At 40.6% G+C, this 22252-nt stretch overlaps 1 protein-coding gene across 1 annotated transcript in view; it reads right to left on the reverse strand.

Moving 5' to 3' along the window:
- Positions 1-20446, reverse strand: part of KAL1 (Kallmann syndrome 1 sequence) — a 145272-nt gene extending 124826 nt beyond the window's left edge. Inside the window, exon 1 of the mRNA XM_011957514.1 lies at positions 20237-20446. Within this exon, the coding sequence (XP_011812904.1) occupies positions 20237-20446 (210 nt within the window). The remainder of the gene's footprint in view (positions 1-20236) is intronic.
- Positions 20447-22252: the final 1806 nt, after the last annotated feature.

Below are 22252 nucleotides of genomic sequence, written 5' to 3' on the forward strand. Positions count from 1 at the left end.
AACCTACTTCTTTTGCAGTTGCAAACTACTGCTTGGCATGTGTATTAGCTTTCAGTAGTACATTCACTCCCTGGCTACGTTCATACATGAATTCTAAAATCAGCAGAATCAGTCTGTGTTTATTAAAAGGCCAATGAAGGAAAACTGATGTTGGTGCTTTGCCAAGACAGAGCAGTAAAGGAGGGGTAGGTGTCCTTTCCTCGCAGGAGGAAGCTTACATCCTCACATGAACATTTTCCTAAAGACACAAAAAACTCACCCTCAGTGGGAAATTTACTGGCGCACGGACAACTTAATAAAATGATATACATAACAAGACAGCTTTTTCTGTGTGAAAATAAAAGTGCATATTTAATCAAAGTGCTAAAAAATCAGTGAGGGCTAGAAAATATTATCTGTACATGTAATTTCCAACCCAGAAAGTGTCACACACACAATTTTTTAAATTATAATCTGATTATAGGACATCTGTAGTATATATCCTTTGGCAGACTATCAAATCCACTGCTCAGCTTTCTCCAATACTGACCCCCAGGTAATCAAAATAACTCAAGAATCCTGGCAGAGCCATTAGCAAGCTTTTGCAGGCTGAATTAAGAGGACCCATGTTGTGCGTCCAGAATCTCAAGTGTTCATTAGATCAGATTTTGCGTAACTTAACTGGAATCACCAGTCACAGCATTCCAAGGGCTTAAACAGCCAGGCCCGTCTCCCCAGTGAAAGTCAGAATTGAATCTGCACAGCATGATTCTGACATCACTGTGCTGCAAGGTTAAAAAAAAAACTCCTCTGTGACAAGCTGAATGGAGATTAGGATTTCCCTCACTTGGTGCTATGTTTAAAAGCTTACGCACATCTAGCTCTGATCCTTATCTCCATATATATATTTTTTCTACACATTTTCTTGACAACACACATCTCCTAAGAAAACATGTGATTGGTAGTTCTGGAGAACCATGTCAATCGTATTCCCAAGTTGGGTGGCCTGGTGTCCTTTTTTCCTGTGCTAATGACCTTATAAAATGCGGCACACATCACAGGACGAATGGGATTTTGCTCTTTGTCCCTATGTTAAATCTCACAGAGCTACTTAAAGGCCTGTCTTATTTATAATATCTGCTTCTTGCTTAACAAGATTGTTTATATCAGTAATATATAAGAAGGTCATGGGTAACTATATGCTGTTGGCTTATTGTTTCCAAGAAATGCATCTCTTTGTCTGAGAGGTGAGTGATTATAGTAGGTTCTAAGAGAGAACCTAAAATGAAGCATGTCTGTGCAGTGAGACCAATCAGCAACAGTGTCAACACTAATCCTCTTCTGATAGAAGGAGCTTGTAACACTGACAGCTTAATATCTATCTGTGTGGCTCAGCTGTCTGATATGTCAAACTCAAGGAAGGCATGGTGTGCTCTTGAAAAGACCAGGGAGCCAAATCTCATGGGGACTTTCATGTTTCCTGTCTCCCTTGCCAGATCAAATCACCCCAGCTTTGTCAGCATGAAAGCTCCTCTAAGACATTAGTGCATCCCTGAGCAAACCCATTCAATTTGGCATTATGTGGTAGGTCTGCTCCAGATTAATGAGTTAGACATCATATTCATAACTTTTCCGATGCTTAAAAGGAAACACCATGGTGGAGAACGTATGTTAGTTATGGATGGAAAACTCCATTTATAATAGAACCTGTCTGGCCTTTAACCCAAACTTGAAATGTGTACAACCTCACTTTCATATTAATTTTATTCTCTCTTCACCCCAAAAAGAGTGATGTTGAAGTTCTTGTGGCCAGTGGAATTCCATCATAATACAATAACAATGAAAGCTATTTGTGAACCCAACCAAAACGAGCAGCAAACACTAACTCAGTAAGTTTTGATCATGAGGGTTTGTTAAATTATTGCAGTCTTTCAAGAGACTTTGCACTGGGTTTAGAAGCACCTCCTTCATACTGTGGGCAATGCAAATGTCCATTTCTTTTGCTTGTTTTCCCTTATTATCCCCTTGACTGAAATACACATTTAAGGACTCAACCAAAGATGTCTCCTCCTCTTGTTGTTTTGCATTTTACAACTTAGCTAACTGAACACTGTTTTGATTAACTCTAAGCTTACCTTCATAACCCCTTTACCTATTCATTCATCAGTTGCTCTGCTGAACCAAAAAAAAACGCAGAAAAAAGAAAAAAAGAGTAGCTCACATTATCTAGAGCAGTGGTGTCCAACATAATGCAAGAATGGAATTGTTCTGTATATACACCGTACAATATGGCAACCAGCAGCCACATGGGGCTATTGAGTACTTGAAATGTGGCCAATGAGACTGAAAGATGAAATATTTAATTTTAATAAATTTAAATCTGTAAAGCTATATGTGGCTGGTGGCTACCATATTGGAGAGAAGAAACTGAGAAAGTTAAAAGGAAAATACAAAAGTATGCATTCAACTTCCATCACACCCACCTTCTAGTGGAAGAGGAAGTAGAAGCTACATTTCCCAGATGATCATGCCACTAAAATTCTGAATTCAATTAGGTTATGCTTATCAATATATTTATGCAGCATTTGAAGGCAAAAAGAAAACAGAAGGTATTTTCTTCTTTGTGCCTTGGTCACTATTTCTATGGTTTAGAACCTTGTGGAAGTGTGAAGGTTTCCTGCTGCAGTCTTCAAGTCTTCATTCTCCAGCTTCCTGGGTATCTGTAGAGGCTTCATCGGGGACAGCTCTTGACTCCCACATTGTTACTCCAGAGAGGGCTCAGAGCAAGCAGGAGAGTCAGCTCTCTATTGTTTGAGAGTCATTTCTGGAGGCTGAGCCTAGAGTCCATTCCTTCAACACCTCTAATCATTTTAGAAGCATCTAATCTCTTGTATTAAGTTCGTTCCAGTTTATGCACCTGGAGTAGTTTGTTCTCTTCACTGACACTACCTGATGCAAGCAACTAAGATGATACGTGTGAACTGAAATTTTTTAACTCTTGTGACATCAAAAATGCAAAGAATGTAGCCACAGCTTTTCTGATTATCTATTGTGTCACCAATATTCATTTCTAATCTTACAAGAGTCTCCCTTTACTTTGTAACCTCCCTCTCTACCTTCTCTGCATATGTATTTATTGATTCACATTTATGTGTTGGGCCATCCAAGAGATATTGGGGGCACATGGATGCATCAAACACAGTCTGCATGCTTTGACCTTAGAGTATGATGGAGAACAAAATTTAGCCATTACAGTACAGTGGGCTCAAAGCCATGAGACAAAGGTGTACAGAAGTACAGATGGGGAGAACCTAACCCAAGTGACAACTATGCAAAATTCCCTGGGCAAAGGGATATGTGTAGACAGAGAAAAAAAAAATGAGTAGGATTAACCAGGCAAAAGCAGGTGGGATGAGAGAAGAGTATGTTCCAGATAGATTTGATCTTTTTAAGCATGTAAATAAAACAGTGAATTTCAGCAAGCTAGAGGCACTCCACAGGTTTCTGCTGTGTTCTGAGATGAAGACAAATGATCTACAATTCACAGGCTATTCAGAGTCAACTTTAGCTTTGGGGCAAGTGGGAGCTTGGATCTTAGCAATGCTTACAGCGACTGCTGGATATATTTTAGAAGTATAGCAGGCTTTATGTAGACCAGTAGAACAAAGAAAAGAAAATGACTCTTATTGAAGAAATGTACGTTTCCTTTATCAGAGAGAAAGAACCTAGCTTTCCTTTCTTTTCCAAAAGCATGCATACCATTGGTAAAACTAGTAATGTAATTACCCCAAAAAGACAGCACTCAAAGGTCTGCTTTATCAAATGATAAGATTCTCTAAGTGCTAGCCGGGCCCGGTGGCTCACAACTGTAATCCCAGCACTTTGGGAGGCTGAGGTGGGCGGATCACGAGGTCAGGAGTGCGAGGTCAGCCTGACCAACATGATAAAACCCCATCCCTACTAAAAATACAAAAATTAGCCGCGCATGGTGACTTGCGCCTGTAATCCCAGCTACTCAGGAGGTTGAGGCAGGAGAATCGCTTGAACCTGGGAGGCAGAAGTTGCAGTGAGCTGAGATGGCGCCACTGCACTCCAGCCTGGGCAACAGAGTGAGACTCTGTCTCAAATAAAAAGGAAAAAAAAAAAAGATTCCCTAAGTGAAATTCTAATGCACCTGAACATAACTTATATAAGAACATCCTTATTATAACAGACATGTGATAATTATGACATAGATGATGCCATTAATGCCTGCTTTCTTCCACTTGGGGGGAGCTTAAAAAGAATCTCACTCACACATGAAATCATTTTGGAGATTTAAAATAAAGTGTACAAATCCCACAAATTTGAATAGGCAGCTTCATGTAATTTAATGCCGCTATATGTAACAGTTTAACTGGACAAGAACACACAGAAGGAAGAGTAAAAAGATACTGTTTTCCAAGTTTTATTAGTTTCTTCCCAACTCATTCAGATTGTTATACATGTATCAATTCATAAGAGTAACTTAAATACCCTGTATCCTCAGAAAACTGTTTCACCAAGATGCTGCTGCTAATGTACCCTCACTTGACCAAGAAGAAACAGACTTGCTTTATTTCTATTGTCACTGAATGCACGTTTATAATTTATAGAATGCTTCTCTTCTGCTTCTTTAATATAATAGAAATGTCTTCACGTTTATAGAAAAACAAGAAACTCACATCCAACTTACTCATTTTCAACAGGAAATGTGATGGACTAACATGCAAAGACTATATTACAAAGAGAATGCAAGCCAAAAATATCAGAATGGCATCTTCTGTTGGAAATAGAGTGTACTAAATATTTTTGGAGATTACACATGTGTCAGATAAGGCAAGTCCTTCCCATAAAGTGATAAGCTTCTCTCTCTTTCTTTGGGAAATGCACTTGCTGTCGCTCTTTGTTAATGAGCAAAATCAGTGACCCCTCCAGCTCAGAAAAGACTCCTTCCTGATCACTGCCTCCACCACATCCCCACCCAGAAGACTAAATGAACCAGTGACAACAAAATGCTCTTGTGCCCTAGGCCCTCTATTTCTCGGAGTTTATAGACCACCTAACAATCAAAGCAGGGCAGTGGGGGGAGGCCGCCTTTGTCCCTGCTGTTACTTTGTGTTTTTTCTCGCTGGCTTCCCAATTCCCTCCGGGCACCATCATCACCATATCCCTCATGGCTAAACAGCCAGAGGCATGGGGCTTTCACTCCAAATTTCACGGCGTGATAAAATGCAGGGGCTGCCTCGCTGGGGATCTCAAAGCCCTCCTTTGTGGGCCTGGTTGAGGGTCAGGTTAAGTAGCGCATTTTGGCAGCAGGCATCTGTTTGTCTTCACTCCATGATCTTCCTAACAAGGGGGAGGGAGAGGAAGGCAAGCGGGAAGAGGAGACAGATTCAGAAAACCACCTTCACAGTGGCAAGCAAATTCCCTTCTGCCGCTTGACAGACTATGAGGCCAATGTAAATCCACTGCCTACCACACTGATGGCCCCACCGAATCAATTCGACTGAGCCGTGAGACAGGGAGCTTTTCCTTTCTTATAAGCTGAGGCCTCACTTGTTGCTCTAAAGAGAAAAAACAAAGCAAGACCCTTTCTTGCTCAGACTTTTTATAAAGAAAATGAACCTGTACAAAAACAAAGTGTTAGAAAGATTGCATTTCTTTTTTTTTTTCTGTTGTAATATAATCATAGAATTTTAAAATTTATTCTTCTCAATACAGAAACCCTGTTGCTATAATTGGGAGACATTTGCTAGTCAAGGCCAATAAAGAGCTCATTCTATTTAAAGAAAGCCTTTATGTAGAAAAGCTTTATAAGACATGATTAATATTAATTATTTCTACAAGTCATAGATGCAATTTCTACTCTGGAAAGAAACCAGTGTGTGGGGATTGTTCCCTAAAAACTCAAACCACTGAATATGACCAAAGTCAGTAGTTCAAAAGTAGAGTTGGTTTTCTAATATAATTAAAACCTACATATCAATATTTTCTCAGAAAACAGAATTTTACTTGGTTCCCTGTGTCATTCTCTAAGAACAGATACTTACTTCCTCATGTCAGCCTATATGCAAGAAGAATAAGCCTTTTAAAATTATGAGAAAATTAGTAGGAAATGATAAATAAGAAATAAGTAGGTCAGTCAGACATATGGAGTATCCAGAAGAGTAAGGAATATCACAGGGGAGAAAGTAATAAAAAATAACATACTTCATGAATCTGAAGAGTCATTGTAAAAATCCTCAGATGCGGCCAGGCACAGTGGCTCATGCCTGTAATCTCAGCACTTTGGAAGGCCAAAGCGGGTGGATCATGAGGTCAGGAGATCGAGACCATCCTAGCCAACATGGTGAAACCCCATCTCTACTAAAAATACAAAATTAGCCAGGTGTGGTGGTGTGCACCTGTAGTCCCAGCTACTCAGGAGGCTGAGGCAGGAGAATCGCTTGAACCCAGGAGGCGGAGGCTGTAGTGAGCCGCAATCATGCCACTGCACTCCAGCCTGGGCGACACAGCGAGACTCCGTCTCAAAAAAAAAAAAAAATCATCAGATGCAGACAGACACACACATGCATGCACATACACACAGCACAAAGAAACAAAGGCATAAATTGCCAACTATCTAGCTCACCCTTGGTAAAGGAGGGAATAATCAGATGTGCAGAAAGCGGGAAAAGGAGGTATCACATGATATCAAATAGCATTCCTCACATTCATCTTCTCATTAAACCATTATTTCTGTGATCCCTTTTTTCTTCAGCAAAGTGGATGATATTCCATCAATATTTTAAAAAGAAAAATAGTACCCATTGGAGAATCAGCTTCTTTAACAATTGTCACCATTGCTCCATTACAAATATCACACACACACAAATTCAAGACCTGCGCATCAGGAGATGGAAATGCAAATTACACTGGTGTGCATACACACACAAATACAAAGACTATCTTATTGGAAGTCCTCATGGATTTCTTAAAGCCCATGGGAATATTATGTCAAGTACTAAATACACACCATTGTCAGTTCGGCCCATGAAAGTAAATGTCATTCCAAGGCAATGATTTTAAATTGTGTGGTGTTTAGGTAGTCTGCTCATCTTTTCTAAAAAGCATTCATCAAAATTCCCCGAAAATTGATTTAAGGTTAATGCTTAGAGTTCTAGATAGGCATCCATTCTGCGCGGTTTTTTTTGTTTTGTTTTCCTTTTGTCAGGGATTTTATTTTATTAGGTCGGGGGTTTGCAATAGGGGCAAAGGAAGAAATACAGAGTTTATTTTAAGATTGTAATGTAATTCTAGAGTAAATTAGGAAAGTTTTATGTATAAAATCTCACAATAAAATAAATACAACATATTTACAATTCTATCTATACCATTAAGACTTGTACACAAATGTTCCTTACAGCATTATTCATAATAGCCAAAAAGTGGAAACAAATTTCATAAATAATTACTGACGAATGAAAGAATAAATAAAATGGAAAAAGAATACATGGAAATATTATTTGGCAATGAAAAGAAATGGAATACTAAAGCATGCTACAACATCAATGGGCCTTTACAATATTATGCTAAGTAAAATAAAAAGCCAGATAAAAAGATCACATGCTGTATGATTCCATCATTTATATGAAATGTCTAGAATGAGTCAATCTATGAAGGGAAAGAAAATACATTAGTGGATATGTAGGACTGAAGGAATTGGAGGGAAATGGGAGTGACTGCCAATGGCTATGGGATTTTTCTGGGGGTAGTGATAAAAATATTCTACAATTCTGCTGATAATTGCAAGACTACAAATACATGAAAAACCAATGAACTGTTTAAACGACTAAATTGTACAGCATGTGAATTATATTTCAAGAATGCTATTAGGCAAAAAAGAAGAAGTTTCTAAATTCACCAGTATATATATATGTAATTTATATTGAACAATGATTTAAAATGTACTGACTTTTCCTGCCAAATAGATTGTAAGTTAAAAATTCAGTGATCTTCAACTATCCCATTTTGAATAGATTGATATTGTCAAACATGTCTATTCCATTCAATGGACTAAGCATGTGGATCGGTGTCTCTTAAAGTGTGGGTTTGGTCCTCCTCTCTCCCACACTCCACCAAGATTAGGATTGAGTAGGTGTGAAGTCGCAGCCAGAAAAATGCATCCATAGGCACCCCAGGTGATCCTGATGCAGGCTGAATTACATGAAGTCTGAGAATAGATCCTGAACACATAAAAATGGGAAACTTTATAAAGAACTTTCAATGTCTCCTCTTTCGTGTTAATTTTTGAATAATAATTTCTCATGCAACATAACCATTCAAAAGCAATAATTCTAGAAAATGTTAGACAGCAATTACATTATCTTAAGCTTTATGAGACAATTGAAACACATTTTTTTCTGGGTGTTGATGACCTAGAGGAAAATGACCATTTGAAAAATTAAAAACTTAGAGACATACCAATGCAAGAATTGGCACTCAAATGAACTCCTAATAATGCATATAGAGAAGGTCTTTATTGAATAAAATAGAAGTGTTTGCAACTCAGAATCATCTGCCCTTCTTAAACGTCAATTTAACAAAATAATGTATCATTTAAAGATACTGGTGACTAAAATTTTCAGTACAAATCATGTGTTGCATTAATAAATTGGGCCCTTTCATTTTGTGTTAAGCTATTGTTCCATTCTATTTGAGGACTAAGCTCTGATTCTTTCATGTTGTCCAAATTCCTACCTAAGGGCTCTAGGGAGTCATGCCCTACAAACCATAAGTTCTCATTAGATGGGCTTTATTTAACTCTATATATCGTGACTTATTTTCCAACCTGACTCTGGCATAACATTACGAGACAAGGAAGAAAATCAAAATATTTTACCCCCAAAATACGTTTTTTGTTACATTTTGAAATGGCCCTGCAAGCCATCCTTTGTGAGGGAAAATACATGTCTGTAAAGAATCCCTATTAACATAGCTAGACCTTTTCCTTCCAGTCTACCACCTTTTAAAGGGTCTGAATAGGAAACATTTGTCATCTATTGTTTCTAACAGCAGCCACTGTGAGACTTCAGAAGAACTTTGGTCTCCTCAATCTTTTATCTTAACCTGAACATTTCCTTTCCATTGATTCCAGGTCTTTAGACAAAAACTCAACCAATTGTCAATCAGAAAATGTTTAAATTTACCTATAGCCTAGAAGTGCCACCACCCACCCCCCAACCCCGCCTCCGATTCGAGTTGTTCCGCCTTTCTGAACCAAACCAATGTATTTCTTAAATGTATTTGATTGATATCTCATGCCTCCCTAAAATGTATAAAATCAAGCTGCACCCCGACCACCTTAGGCACATATTCTCAGGACCTCCTGAGGGCTGTGTCATGGGCCATGGTCACTCATACTTGACTCAGAATAAATCTCTTCAAATATTTTACAGAGTTTGACTCTTTTGATGGACATACTTGTGTTTAAGATTTAGCTTGATGAAAATACCGTTATGCGGAGGACCATTCAGCTTGTAAAGTAAAAATAATAATAAAGTTCAAAGCCTCCACCAGCTCAGTGGACCCCACCTTAGCCAAGGGGTCCCAGATAAACCTGAAAAATTAGCTCAAGTCATGACAGGAAAGAGGGGACAGACATGCCTCCTTCCTTTGGAGTTTAAGCACAACTGAGCAGAATTCATATTAGCATGAGGATCTTAAGACTGACAAAACAGACTCTTTGTAGCAATAAGATACGCAACTCCAGCCTGACCCTAGTATGGTATCACATGACAGATAGCAGGCCTTGAAAAAAATAAAAGTATTTTACCTCAAAATATATTTCTTTGACATATTCTGGAATAGCCTTGCCTAAAGCCATCTCTTGTGGGGAAAATTTGCATTCTGTAGAGAATCTCCTTCCCTTATTAGTTCTTTTCCAGAGAATCTGACACCTTTTAAGGTCCAATAAAAGGTATTTACCATCTATTCTCTCTGAAGCCAGCTACCTGGAGGCTTCACCTACATGACAAGAACTTCGGCTTCTTTAACCCCACTGTCCTTACCTTAATTCAAGCATTTCTTTCTGCTGACTTCAACATTTCAGGCAGAGCTTAACTCTTTCAACCAATTGCCCATCAGGAAATCTTTGAACCCACCTATGACCTGGAAGCCCTCTGCTTCGAAATGTTCTGCCCTTTCAGGCTGAACCAATGTATATCTTCCATGTATTCATTTACATCTTTGCTTGTAACTTTTTTCCCTAAAATGTATTGAGAAGCTGCAACCCAGCCACCTTGGGCACATGTTCTCAGGATCACCTGAGGCCATGTCATAGGCCACGGTCCTTAACTTTGGCAAAATAAACCTCTACATTGATTAAGACCTGTCTCCAATACTTATTGGTTTACAAACCTTAACATTATATTAGATGGGTTTCCCATGTGTAATTTCAAAATGCAATGCTTTCACTGTAAAAGAACTCAGCTGCAAACACATGCCCCTCAATAGGCAGCTCAAAGTTCCTCCAGGGAGAAGCACTGAGGCAGAGGTGAAGCTGGGAGCTGAGTGCAACATCGATGAAGGGAGTCCAGGCATTGTGTTGTCCAGCAGGAGGGGAAATGGCCATGTCTCAGCAGAAAGAGGAAGCAAAGAGTTTTCTGCAGGTGTCGGCAGAATGTGAATTGACAAAGATTCTCAACTTCACCTTTCTGAAGAAATATTTCTCATGTGGCCCCTCAGACCCCATGCTCAAAACACATGCACCTTTCAGTCAACCTAATTTCAGTAAACATCCTACATAGCAGTAGATTTACCTGTCTGGACTTTGTGTTTTTACTATTACTTCCCCTCTTCATTTTTCTCCACTCTTTCGAATGTGTTCTCTTTAAGCTTTGTTGTTGTTGCTGTTGTTTCCATTTATTTTAGTTTAGTTTAGTTTTGTTTCGAGACAGGGTTTCACTCCTGTCGCCCATGCTGGAGTTCAGTGGTGCTATCTTGGCTCACTGCAGCCTCAACTTCCCAGGCTCAAGCGATTCGCCCACCTCAGCTTTTGAGGAACTGAGACTACAGGTGCAGGCCACCATGCCCGGCTAATTTTTTTTGTACTTGTGGTAGAGATGAGGGTTCACCACATTGCACAGCTGATCTCAAACTCCTGGGCTCAAGCAATCTGCCTGCCTCCAACTCCCAAAGTACTGTTATTAAAGGTGCAAGCCACCGCACCTGTCCTGTTTCAATATATTTTGAAGCCCAACTTTCACTTCTAAGTGAAGAAATGTGAGCTCAAACCCTGTCTGAGTCCACACAACTGGGTCCACCCAATACAGTTTTTCATGTCTTTCCTTTGATACAAGAAGATTTTCAGGGGGTGGGGTGGGGTGGGGAGTGTTATATACAGATGAATTCCTTAGTAATAAACTTGTCTAAGAAGATTGGAAACTCCATGACTAAAATTCCACTGAATCCTTCAGGGCGAAATAATCTTGGTAGATAAGAAGACTGGTGGCTATGACACTTTATGAGAAATGTCTGTAACAAAATTTCAGCTTTGTCGACAGCCTTGATCCCAAAGCCATGTGCTCACACATACCACCCGATATTGGCAAATCTACCAAACCAGTCTACCCCTTGCACAGCAAATGAACAATGTGAGTTTCTCTACATAGTGGATTCCCAGAAAGATCCTTCCATCTGATTCTGGAAGGATGATAGCTTGTTTTCAAACTCCCCAAAATTTATTTTTCCAAACGAGATAAGAATATATATCTAAGTATATCTAAGCATTTACCCTTATGAGAAATTTTGCCTAGGGGAGAAAAGTTGAGCAATATGACACAAGGTGTCTACCATAGTTTTATTCTTTTTTGTTGTTGTTGAGACGGAGTCTCACTCTGTCGCCCAGGCTGGAGTGCAGTAGTGCGATCTCAGCTCACTGAAACCTCTGCCTCCCAGGCTCAAGCAGTTCTCCCACCTCACCTCAGCCTCCTGAGTAGCTGGGATTACAGGCACCTGTCATCATGTCCAGGTAATTTTTTTTATTTTTGTAGAGACACAGTTTCACCATGTTGGCCAGGCTGGTATTGAACTCCTGACCTCAGGTGATCCACCTCCCTCAGCCTCCCAAAGTGGTGGGATTACAGGCGTGAGCCACCGTGCTGGGCCAGTTTTATTCTTTTAGGTTAATAATAAAGAGCGAAAGGAAAGATGGTGAGTCTAGCAACAGGGCAATAAACATAGGACAGTCAAGGAAGACATCTTTATTTGAGACATGGTTTTACTCCTGTCACTCAGGCTGGAGTTCAGTGGCACGATCTCAGCTCACTGCAGCCTTGACCTGCCAGGCTCAAGTGATTCTCCCATCTCAGCCTCCTGAGGAGCTGGGACTACCTGTGTGTGCCACCACCTGTAATAGGCATGCCATCACCTGTAGTAGCCACCACCTGTAGTAGGCAGATAAAGTAGGATTTTGTGGGCCTACTGATTTTGGAAACCATGGCTAGGCCTTTAAAGTCCTTTGAGAATTGCTACATTGAAGTGATACTGTATTTCTCAGCATGAAAATAAATGTGAACGCTAGCACTCATTTTTCATCTTTTCATGGCTACAATAGAAAGCTTCATATCTTTTGTAGATTACAATTATAAGTAAAGGCTAACCCCCCTTCCCCACCAAAAGGTGGAAGCCTTGAGAATAAAATCCTATTTCAAAAGAAGATTTCTGGCCAGGCATGGTGGCTCACGTCTGTAACCCCAGCACTTTGGGAGACTGAGGCGGGTGGATCGCTTTGAGGTCAGGAGTTCAAGACCAGCTTGGCCAACATGATGAAACCCCACCTCTATTGAAAATACAAAAATTAGCTGGGCGTGGTGGTGCACACCTGTAATCCCACCTACTTGGGAGGCTGAAGCAGGAGGATTGCTTGAACCCAGGAGGTGGAGGTTGTAGTGAGCCGAGATCGTACCACTGCACTCCACCCTGGGCTATGGAGTGCGACCCTGTCTCAAAGAAAAAAAAAAAAAAGAAGATTTCACAGGGCATTTGCATGCTACCAATGAGATCGAGGTGGAGGGTTCGATCCTTGTCTAGGGAACAATTTGTCATGAGCATAGAACGCTTTGTTCCACCATCAAAGGCAGAAATGTACTATTCACCTTGCATAGGCAGGGTGTCTCAGTCTCCACGCTACTGATATGCAGGACTTATCCATAAGCCTTTGTTGTGGGGGGCAGTTCTGTGCATTGGAGGATATTAGCAACTTCCTTGACCTCTACCCACACGATACTAGTAGTACTTCCATCCTCAGGTGTGAAAGCCCAAAATGTGTCAAAACATTGCCAAATGTCCCCCAGGGACAAGAACTGTTCCTGGGTTGAGAACCAGTGATATAAGGTACAAGCTTATAAGTAAATAAGCACAAAACCATCACCACCATGGGGAAAGGTATTCAGAACAAGTCTTTCTGGTTATGACTCAGAACCCTCATCTCCACAATACTGATTTCCCAATAACACAATCCAGATGGAAATTCTAAGAAAGGGCTAACTCAAGTAAGCTAGGAGAGAAGCAATTCACTGTCACCTCAATTCAAAGGATGACAGAAAAAAGCAAGCAAAATATATAGCAAGTCGCACTAACACTTGAAAATAACTTGAGAGGTTTCAAACAATTCCCACAAATCCACACTGCTTTGAAGCGTATTTCTGTGGTAATTCTGGAATCTTGATGTAAAAAAAAAAAAGTGAACTCTTAGCTTTTGAGTGAGTTGAGTATATTGTCAGCTTAGTAGCTACTTTAGAGACATTTTTCCTCTTAGCTACAAGCAGTAAGCAAGCGCAGTTCCTATGTTCAATCTCCTTAAGAAAAGACCTGAGACTTCATTAGGGTGAATGACAGAGGAGGAAATGAATCGTTACATAACCCAAATTCCCTCATTATACTCTTTTGAGCCAAAAAAGCATCTTAAACCTATACCTTTTAATAATTTCTCATTTCAACATCCTGACATGCTTGGGCATCTCATTAGGGGCAAATAATATCATCAGAACTTCCCATCTCCACAAAGCATTTGAAATCCAGCGAGTTTATTAAATGGCATATGTGTTATAAATTGATAAATGTCATAAATTGATAAACTGTATAAATGTCATAAATTGATCAACTGTACAAATATTATAAATTGATAGACAAAACAATTAAAATAATGCTTCCAGGATGAACTAATCTTCATAGTGGAAAAAAAATTATATGCCTCCAAAGTAGACCAATATAATATATTAAAATAGAACAATTAGCCGGGCGTAGTTGCTCACACCTGTAATCCCAGCACTTTGGGAGGCTGAGGCAGGTGGATCACCTGAAGTCAGGAGTTTGAGACAAACCTGGTCAACATGGTGAAACCCCGTCTTTACTAAAAATACAAAAATTAGCCGGGCATGGTGGTGGGTGCTTGTAATCCCAGCTTCCCAGCTACTCGGGAGGCTGAGGCAGGTGGATCACCTCAAGTCAGGAGTTCGAGACAAGCCTGGTCAACATGGTGAAACCCCATCTTTACTGAAAATACAAAAATTAGCTGGGCATGGTGGTGGGCACTTGTAATCCCAGCTTCCCAGCTACTCGGGAGGCTGAGGCAGGAAAATCACTTGATCCTGGGAGGCAGGGTTGCACCACTGTACTCCAGCCTGGGGGACAAGGCAAAACTCCGTCTCAAAAAAAAAAAAAAAAAAAAGAACAATTACATGGAAATTATTGTGTGACTGAGCAAACAAATTTAACTGGATCAGGTAAATGCCATAAAAATGCAATAAACATTCAAACTAATAACTATTTGCCATAAATCTAGTCTAAAATAATGATATTAATTTAAAAATTGCTGTATCTAAGTTGAGGAGTTAAAAATTGTTTGTGTTAATTTTTAGTTCTTTATATTTGGACTATTGTTCATAAAAGTAATATCATAGAAATTACACTTATTATCAAGTAACAATATTATTTTAACAATGCTTTCATGAATCTCCAAATGTCCAGATATGCTATTAAATAGCCAGTTTTGACATATATACTTTCTATTTTCCTATAATTTTGTTGATGTCTTTGTTCACTAAATGCAAAGATTAGTCCTGTGGGATGTTAAAGAACACTACCAGCATCAGGTGCACTCTAGCTGTTTAGTAAAGAAAAACTGAATCCAAGAGAGAATAGCCACTTAGACACCTTTTCTTTGATATAAAGGACCAATAAATGGACAGACAGTCTCCCCAGTCAGCACCTCCTTTATCAGCCTCCATTAAAATGGTTCCAATACAGAAAGGTGTTAAGAAGTGAAAATCCACTAGACACACGCTTCACTACCCGCGTCTATTGCTCCCCCAGGAACGACACCCAAATTCCTTTAGTGCCCAGACAAAAGGGCCGGTCCTGACCTCCAAGATGTTTCACAAAATATAAAGTCAAATCTATTGTCTACATCTCTTTGATGGTGAGAGACAGGTATGGATGGAAGCGTTGAGAGAAAACAAAATGTCAGGGTTTATTAACCCCAAGTAAGAGCCAGAAGAGTCCCAATTTTACTGCTGAGGATTTTATAACCCAGGGAGTTGACATATGTGACTATCTCTAGGGCACTCTATCTTGATAGTGACAAAGCTAGAACTTGAAGACATGTCTCATCATGGCCAGCCCACCATCATCCCCAGGGATTCACCGATGAGCCATCTTATCAACATGGTCCACAGAGGTAGGACCTACCATTCCCATTCCCATCTCCTTCTCCGCTTTATTTGTTGCCATACGCCTTATGATCCTCTCATATCCATGAGGACAAGACTTTTGTCTTTGTCTCTATCAGTATCCCCAAGAATACTTTGCACAAGCAGTAGGCACTCAGTGAATGAATACAATAATAAAATTCCATCAACCTGAGTCTTAACATGTCCAAGTTCCCCAATTTAAAATTTCTCAACAATGGTAACGGTCATCTCAAATTTTGCCTGCACAAAATGGTGCTCCAAAAAGTCCCATCCACTTCTGAGCTACACCTTCTGGGTGTAACAGCCTGCTGAGCCCCAATCTGGGGGTTGCAGTGAATTTCCCAGGAAGCCAATCAAGTTCAAGGTGGCCCCTCACTTGTAGGAGCCCCTTCCATGGCACTGGAAGAGACTCAGGCAATGTGTTCACACGCAAATTATAAAATTTGCAAAATTAACCTATTTTCTTTTTTTAAAAACTACATAAGCTTGCATCTCACACACCTAAATCCTGTAGAAGTGACAGGCTTCATATTTGGCAATGACTTGCCCAGTGTTACTTGTGTCTACTGCTTATGATAGTTTCCTGGGGGACCCATAAGTAGTGTAATCCTCTGGAGACTTCAACTTTTTCTGGCGGTTCCAGTTCTCCTGGGTCCCTCCTGGCATTTCCAGGCAGCTGCAGAACAGCCTTGCTAAACCATTGCTTTGGAATGTGCTGATAAACACATCTGCTGGTGCATTTCCCATTTTCTGTTTCTGAGGACATCCTGAAGCCTTCTTGGATAATCAGGAGCAGAATCTGAACATGTCAAATCATATGTATTTGTAAATGAGAACAGTATGGTCAGAAATCAGAGCCAGAAGATGGGTTAAATAGAACAACTGTAGGCATTTCAAGAGGACAGCAAAAAAAGAGAGAGGGTTGAAGATATCCTACTATAAAATATCATCTGAAAAAGATAAACAGGCTAGGCCAAGGTGGGTGGATCACTTGAAGTCAAGAGTTCGACACTAGCCTGGCCAACATGGTGAAATCTCATCTCTACTAGAAATACAAAAATGAGCTGGCAATGGTGGTGGATGCCTGTAATCCCAGCTACTCAGGAGGCTGAGGCAGGAGAATCTTTTGAGCCCCGGAGGCGGTGGTTGCAGTGAGCTGAGATAGCGCCACTGCACTCCAGCCCAGGCGACAGAGTGAGTGAGACTCTATCTCAAAAAAAAAAGATACAGGGGCTGATGAGAATGAATTATCGCCCACAGGAGGCTGTCCTTTTGACCACACTGCTGAATCAAAGTCAAAGGAGAGGTGTAGACAGGGGGAAAAAAAATCCAATTTGTAGTCACAGAGGGAGTACTGGGTGAAAAACATTTTGAAAAGGAGTCGGGGCTCAACAGAACTAGTTTATCAATGAAAGACATTTCAAAGCCTTGAAAGAAAAATTACTAATGCCCATTGCTAATTAATCATTCTACAGATTCTCATGCAAATGTTCTTTGGATGGCTTTGATCTGCACTGACACCTGAAAGAAAGCACACAGTGTCTCCGGACGGGAGCGATGCCTGGGAGGCAATGGCATGTGTGGGTACACAGCCCCCTGTATGATCCCCTAATACCCTGGGAACTCTGGTGCCGCTGAGGGCGGCCAAGCCACAGAAAGCAGGGCTCCAGCCCAGCCCATGCTAGGACCTCGGAGATGGCTCCACTGTGGCCCTTTACCTCCCAAACCACAAAACACACACCCTGATCAAAAGCAGATGGCCTTCCCATGCCCTCGTCCTTAACACCAATGCAAATCGCCTCCCAGAACTGTTCAATACTCCCATACGCACTGAAAGGAGAACTGAATATGTTAAGGCCTTGAAGAATTGGGGAGAAAAATGTTAAATAAAATTAACTAGATATTGGCAAAGTAACAAAACTGTTGCCTCATAGATAGAAAAAAAAAAAGACTACTTGGGGAAAATTAAAGAGACATCCTTTTTCAAAGCTATGTTCTCAGCAATGGGTAGCCAAGTGTCTTCAATTTCATAGTTTTACCTGATTTATAACAGGGGTTTGTCTGAGAGACAGACCTCATTTAAAACTTAAAATGATGTGAAATCAAGAAACGATTTCCCAAGTTGAGATCTCTCCACTGGCTTCCACAAAGTCACACAATAATAAAACATTTTGGAGTGGGAAATTGCTCGTACAAAACTAGACAGATTGCTGCCTTCCTACCCATGTGGAATAAACTCCTGTCTGCCTAGTAGTTTAGCTGACATTTCATTTACTTTCCTAAAGTTTCAACCACAATTAGTGATCAAAGACATCAGGGGTCCTGTCTCCCTAAGGTGTACTCCCAGGGAACATTCATTTTAGATTGCGGGTAAAGAAAACAAGGAAGTCGTTGGCACTGGCCTGATGTGCATTTATTTTGTATTTACTTGGTTTTCTGTTTCGTTTTGTTTTTGTTTTTTGACAGAGTCTCACTGTATCACCCAGGCTACCATGTAGTGGTACAATCACAGCTCAGTGATACCTACATCTCCTGGGCTCAAGCAATCCTCCACCTCAGCCTCCTGAGTAGTTAGGACTACCAGCATGCACCACCATGCCTGGCCAATTTTTTTTCCTCACTAATTTTTGAAATATTTTTGTATAGGTAGGGTCTTGCTATGTTGCCCAGGTTGGTCACCAACACCTGGCTTCAGGCGATCCTCCCACCTCGTGCTCCCAAAGTGCTGAGATTACAGGTGTGAGCCACTGCACCTGGCCTCCCATGTACGTTTAGTTTCTGATTTTTGTTTTTAGGAATGATTCGACATGATATACATATTCATAAGAAATAGCAAAATAACCTAAACTGGAAGTTGGCAAGAAGAAATAAGAGGGAATGAGGACATCAAGTGGAATCTATAAAGAGTTTGATACCAAACTACACTCTAGTGAGTCCTCAACACCCACTGAATGTAGGCCACAAATTTGGATTTCAGCTTCCTAATCTCTAACAGGAAAAGAAGAATTTGATCAATTCCTACAATGCAAGTATTCACATAATTTAAAAGCATGCAAGGAACCTGGAAGAACAATTGTTCCCAATATAAAATCTAAAAAGATTTTCTTCTGAAGTTAAGAAATATTACACTCTAACAATAGAAGGTACTCAAGTATCCTCACCATGGCAAGGTTGAGGAGTTTCACAGAGCTCTTCTTCACAGCACGCCTCACACAAGGATAGAATCTCACCACAGCAAAGTCAATATCATCAATTCTACAGGGTCCAAAAAATCATGTGAGCATAACCAGTCCTCTGTCAACCTGGACCAAACCAATCTTTGTGTATACTTATTTAATTAAATTTATTTATTTATTTATTTTTATTTTTGAAACAGACTCTTGCTCTGTCACCCAGGTTGGAGAGCAGAGACACGATCTCTGCTGACTGCAACCTCTGTCTCCCGGGTTCAAGCGATAAGCGATCCTCCTGCCTCAGCCTCCCGAGTAGCTGAGACTACAGGCACGCACAACCACACTCGGCTAATTTTTGTACTTTTAGTAGAGACAGAGTTTCACCATGGTGGACAGGCTGGTCTCAAATTCCTGGTCTCAAGTGATCCACCCGCCTCGGCCTCCCAAAATGATGGGATTAAAGGCATGAGCCACTGTGCCCAGCCGTCATGCTTACTTCGAACACTGAGTATAATTCAGTATTATTATACTCTCACTCACACTAAGATGTTTCTTTTGTTCTTGCTTTTATCATCTGCTCATCTCTTCATTGCAGTTGTTTTAGATTTGGTCATTTTGGGGTGAAAGAAGAAATAGGGCTCAACCTGTAGCTATTGGAACAGGTCTACATGAACCCACTGTCATTTTGCTTGGATGCTCTCCTAGATTGAATGCTCTCCTGGACTGAGAGCCTAGTAACCAGATAGTGGATTCTTGTTATCTACTGCAGTAAGTGAACTGGTGCCTCCATCCTTGGAGTCATCCTGGACCTCTCTCCTCACAATTTCAATCTTTCAGCAGATCCTGTAGGCTCCACCTTGAAAATACTTCCCCACATACCTACAATCTCTGCCTTACTTCCTCCAGGTTTCTGCTCATGTGTACAAATACGCATGACCTTTTTACCTTACTTGTTGGAAAATAAACACCCCCCCAAACCCTAGTTCCCCTTATCTGGCTCAATTTTCCTCCCTTGTTCTCCTTACTAACCATTGTACTTTAATTGGCTCATTGCGTTTTTTTGTCTGTCTCACACTAGAATGGAGTTTCATGTGGGCACGGGATGTGTCTGTCTTTTCACTCTATGGTCCAGAGTCCATAACAGCTTTCAGCACACAGTAGGTATTCGATAAATGTCCAGTGCATGAGTGAAGAAGGAGACAGCATGACACAGCATGACACAGCATGACATGGGGCTGCAGATAGGAAGCCATTGACTTTTTTTTCCTGTTAACATTGTACTGAGTAGCAAGCATGATGCCACAGGTGAGGGATTTAGTGACTAGAACTGACACGGCTGTAGCCCTCCAGCCAGCTAAATCCCTTGGCACTGATCCTGAAAGGCACCAAATTCATGGTTGTGAATATGAGCTTCAGCCGCAGATCCTTCTCTGTCCTTACTCTCAACTTCAAGTCATCCAGCCCCAGGGCGAGAGCTGACACTGCCTTTGTTAAGCCTGTTCCCCTGGTTCTTGAAGCCAAATTTGGTCTTATGTCTCCCATGGGTCTGTATCAGGAGGGCAGATGATTCTGGCACAATATTTCAATATAAACAAACCACATGTGTAACCAAAAAGCAACCAATAAAACTAAGTACAAACGTCCCCCAGCAAAGACAATCTGTGCTCTGCTACTAAGGAACAGAATTCCATAAAAGAAAAAAAGAAAGCTGTGGTTTTCTTAAGGTCTATCTCTATTCCATTCGCCTGTACAGATATTTATCTCAGTAACCAAATATGTTTTTGACCTACTGCTAAAAATTCACCACCATGGGAACTAAAATAAAACAAAAGTCTTTTTACAACAAGCACAGATTTTACAAACCTCGATTCTTGCTTTCATCTCCATTTTACTCACCAAGTATGTAAGCAGTACACTTTCTAAAGAATTAAACCTAAAGAGCCTTTAACATCTCCAAGAAGCAAAGTTCATGAAGAGCCCACCCTGTGATTCCCTGTCCCATGACTACTGCTCTCAGTAAGGTGTGTTGACATGATTTCCCATCTGTTCACTGCTCTAGAATAGTCTATCAGTTCCTTAAAATCAGGGTCTGTGTGTCTCATTCAAAGTCTGTCAAGCTAAGCTCATTGGGAAATGAATCCACTCTGACATTTGCTTTTGTACAGCCTGCAACCTCACGGTGACTTTTAATTTTCAAACGGTTGAAAAAAAATAATATTTTGTAACACCTGATAATCATACGAAAATCAAACATCAGTGTCCAAAAACAAAGTTTCATTGGGATGTAGCCATGCCCATTCATTGCCAGACTGTCTATGGCTGCTTTCACGCTATGTCAGCGACATCAGCAGTCCCCAACATATTTGGCACCAGGATCTGGTTTTGTGGAATATATATGTTTTTTCCATGGACTGGATGAGGAGAAGGGGGATGGTTTCTGGATGATTCAAGAGCATTACATTTACTGTGCACTTTATTTCTATTATTATTACATTGTAATATATAATGAAATAATTATAAAACTGACCATGACGTAGAATGAGTGTGAGCCCTGAGCTTGTTTTCCTGCAACTAGACAGTTCCATCTGGGGGTGATGGCAGACAGTGACAGATCATCAGGCATTAGATGCTCATAAGGAGCCTGCAATCTAGATCCCTCACATGTGCAGTTCACAACAGGGTTTGTTCGCACTCCTATGAGAATCTAATGTTGCCACTGATCTGACAGGAGGCGGAGCTCAGGTGGTGATGTGAGCCATGGTGAGTAGCTGTAAATACAGAATAAGCTTTGCTTGCTCACCCAGCACTCACCTTTTGCTGTGCAGCCTGGTTCCTAACAGGCCATGGACCAGGAGGGGTCCGAGGCCCTAGGATTGGGGACACTTGAGACACATCACCACAATCATGCTACATCGTCACACTGAGTAGTTGCAACAGAGACAACTCTGTCCCAGGAAAGCCCAAACACTTGTCATCTGGCCCTTTAGAGAAAGAATCTGCCAGCCCCTGGTCTAATTTATCTCCTCCTCCCCACAGTGCAGCAAGGACCTAGAACATAGCTGATGTTCATCAATGTTTATTAAAACGAACTGAAATTGTCAGCAAAACTCTGACCTCTGGAAATAGTCTGAGATCCCCCAAATTATTATTTTTTATCTTATAAAGCATTTCTAATACAATTAGAAAAGACTCTAGCAATTACAAAGCAAGCTCATCTCTCATAGAAAGTTCCCCGGCTAGGAAAAACTGGAGAAGGTAATTTTATCTGATGGTATATCATTCAGTCCAAGCCCCCGAAAACATCAGTGTTATGAGTAAGTAGAACCATGGAATCGTTTCTTTGATTCC

This window comes from Colobus angolensis, unplaced genomic scaffold, assembly GCF_000951035.1.
Source record: "Colobus angolensis palliatus isolate OR3802 unplaced genomic scaffold, Cang.pa_1.0 Scaffold444, whole genome shotgun sequence".
NCBI classification, from domain to species: domain Eukaryota; kingdom Metazoa; phylum Chordata; class Mammalia; order Primates; family Cercopithecidae; genus Colobus; species Colobus angolensis.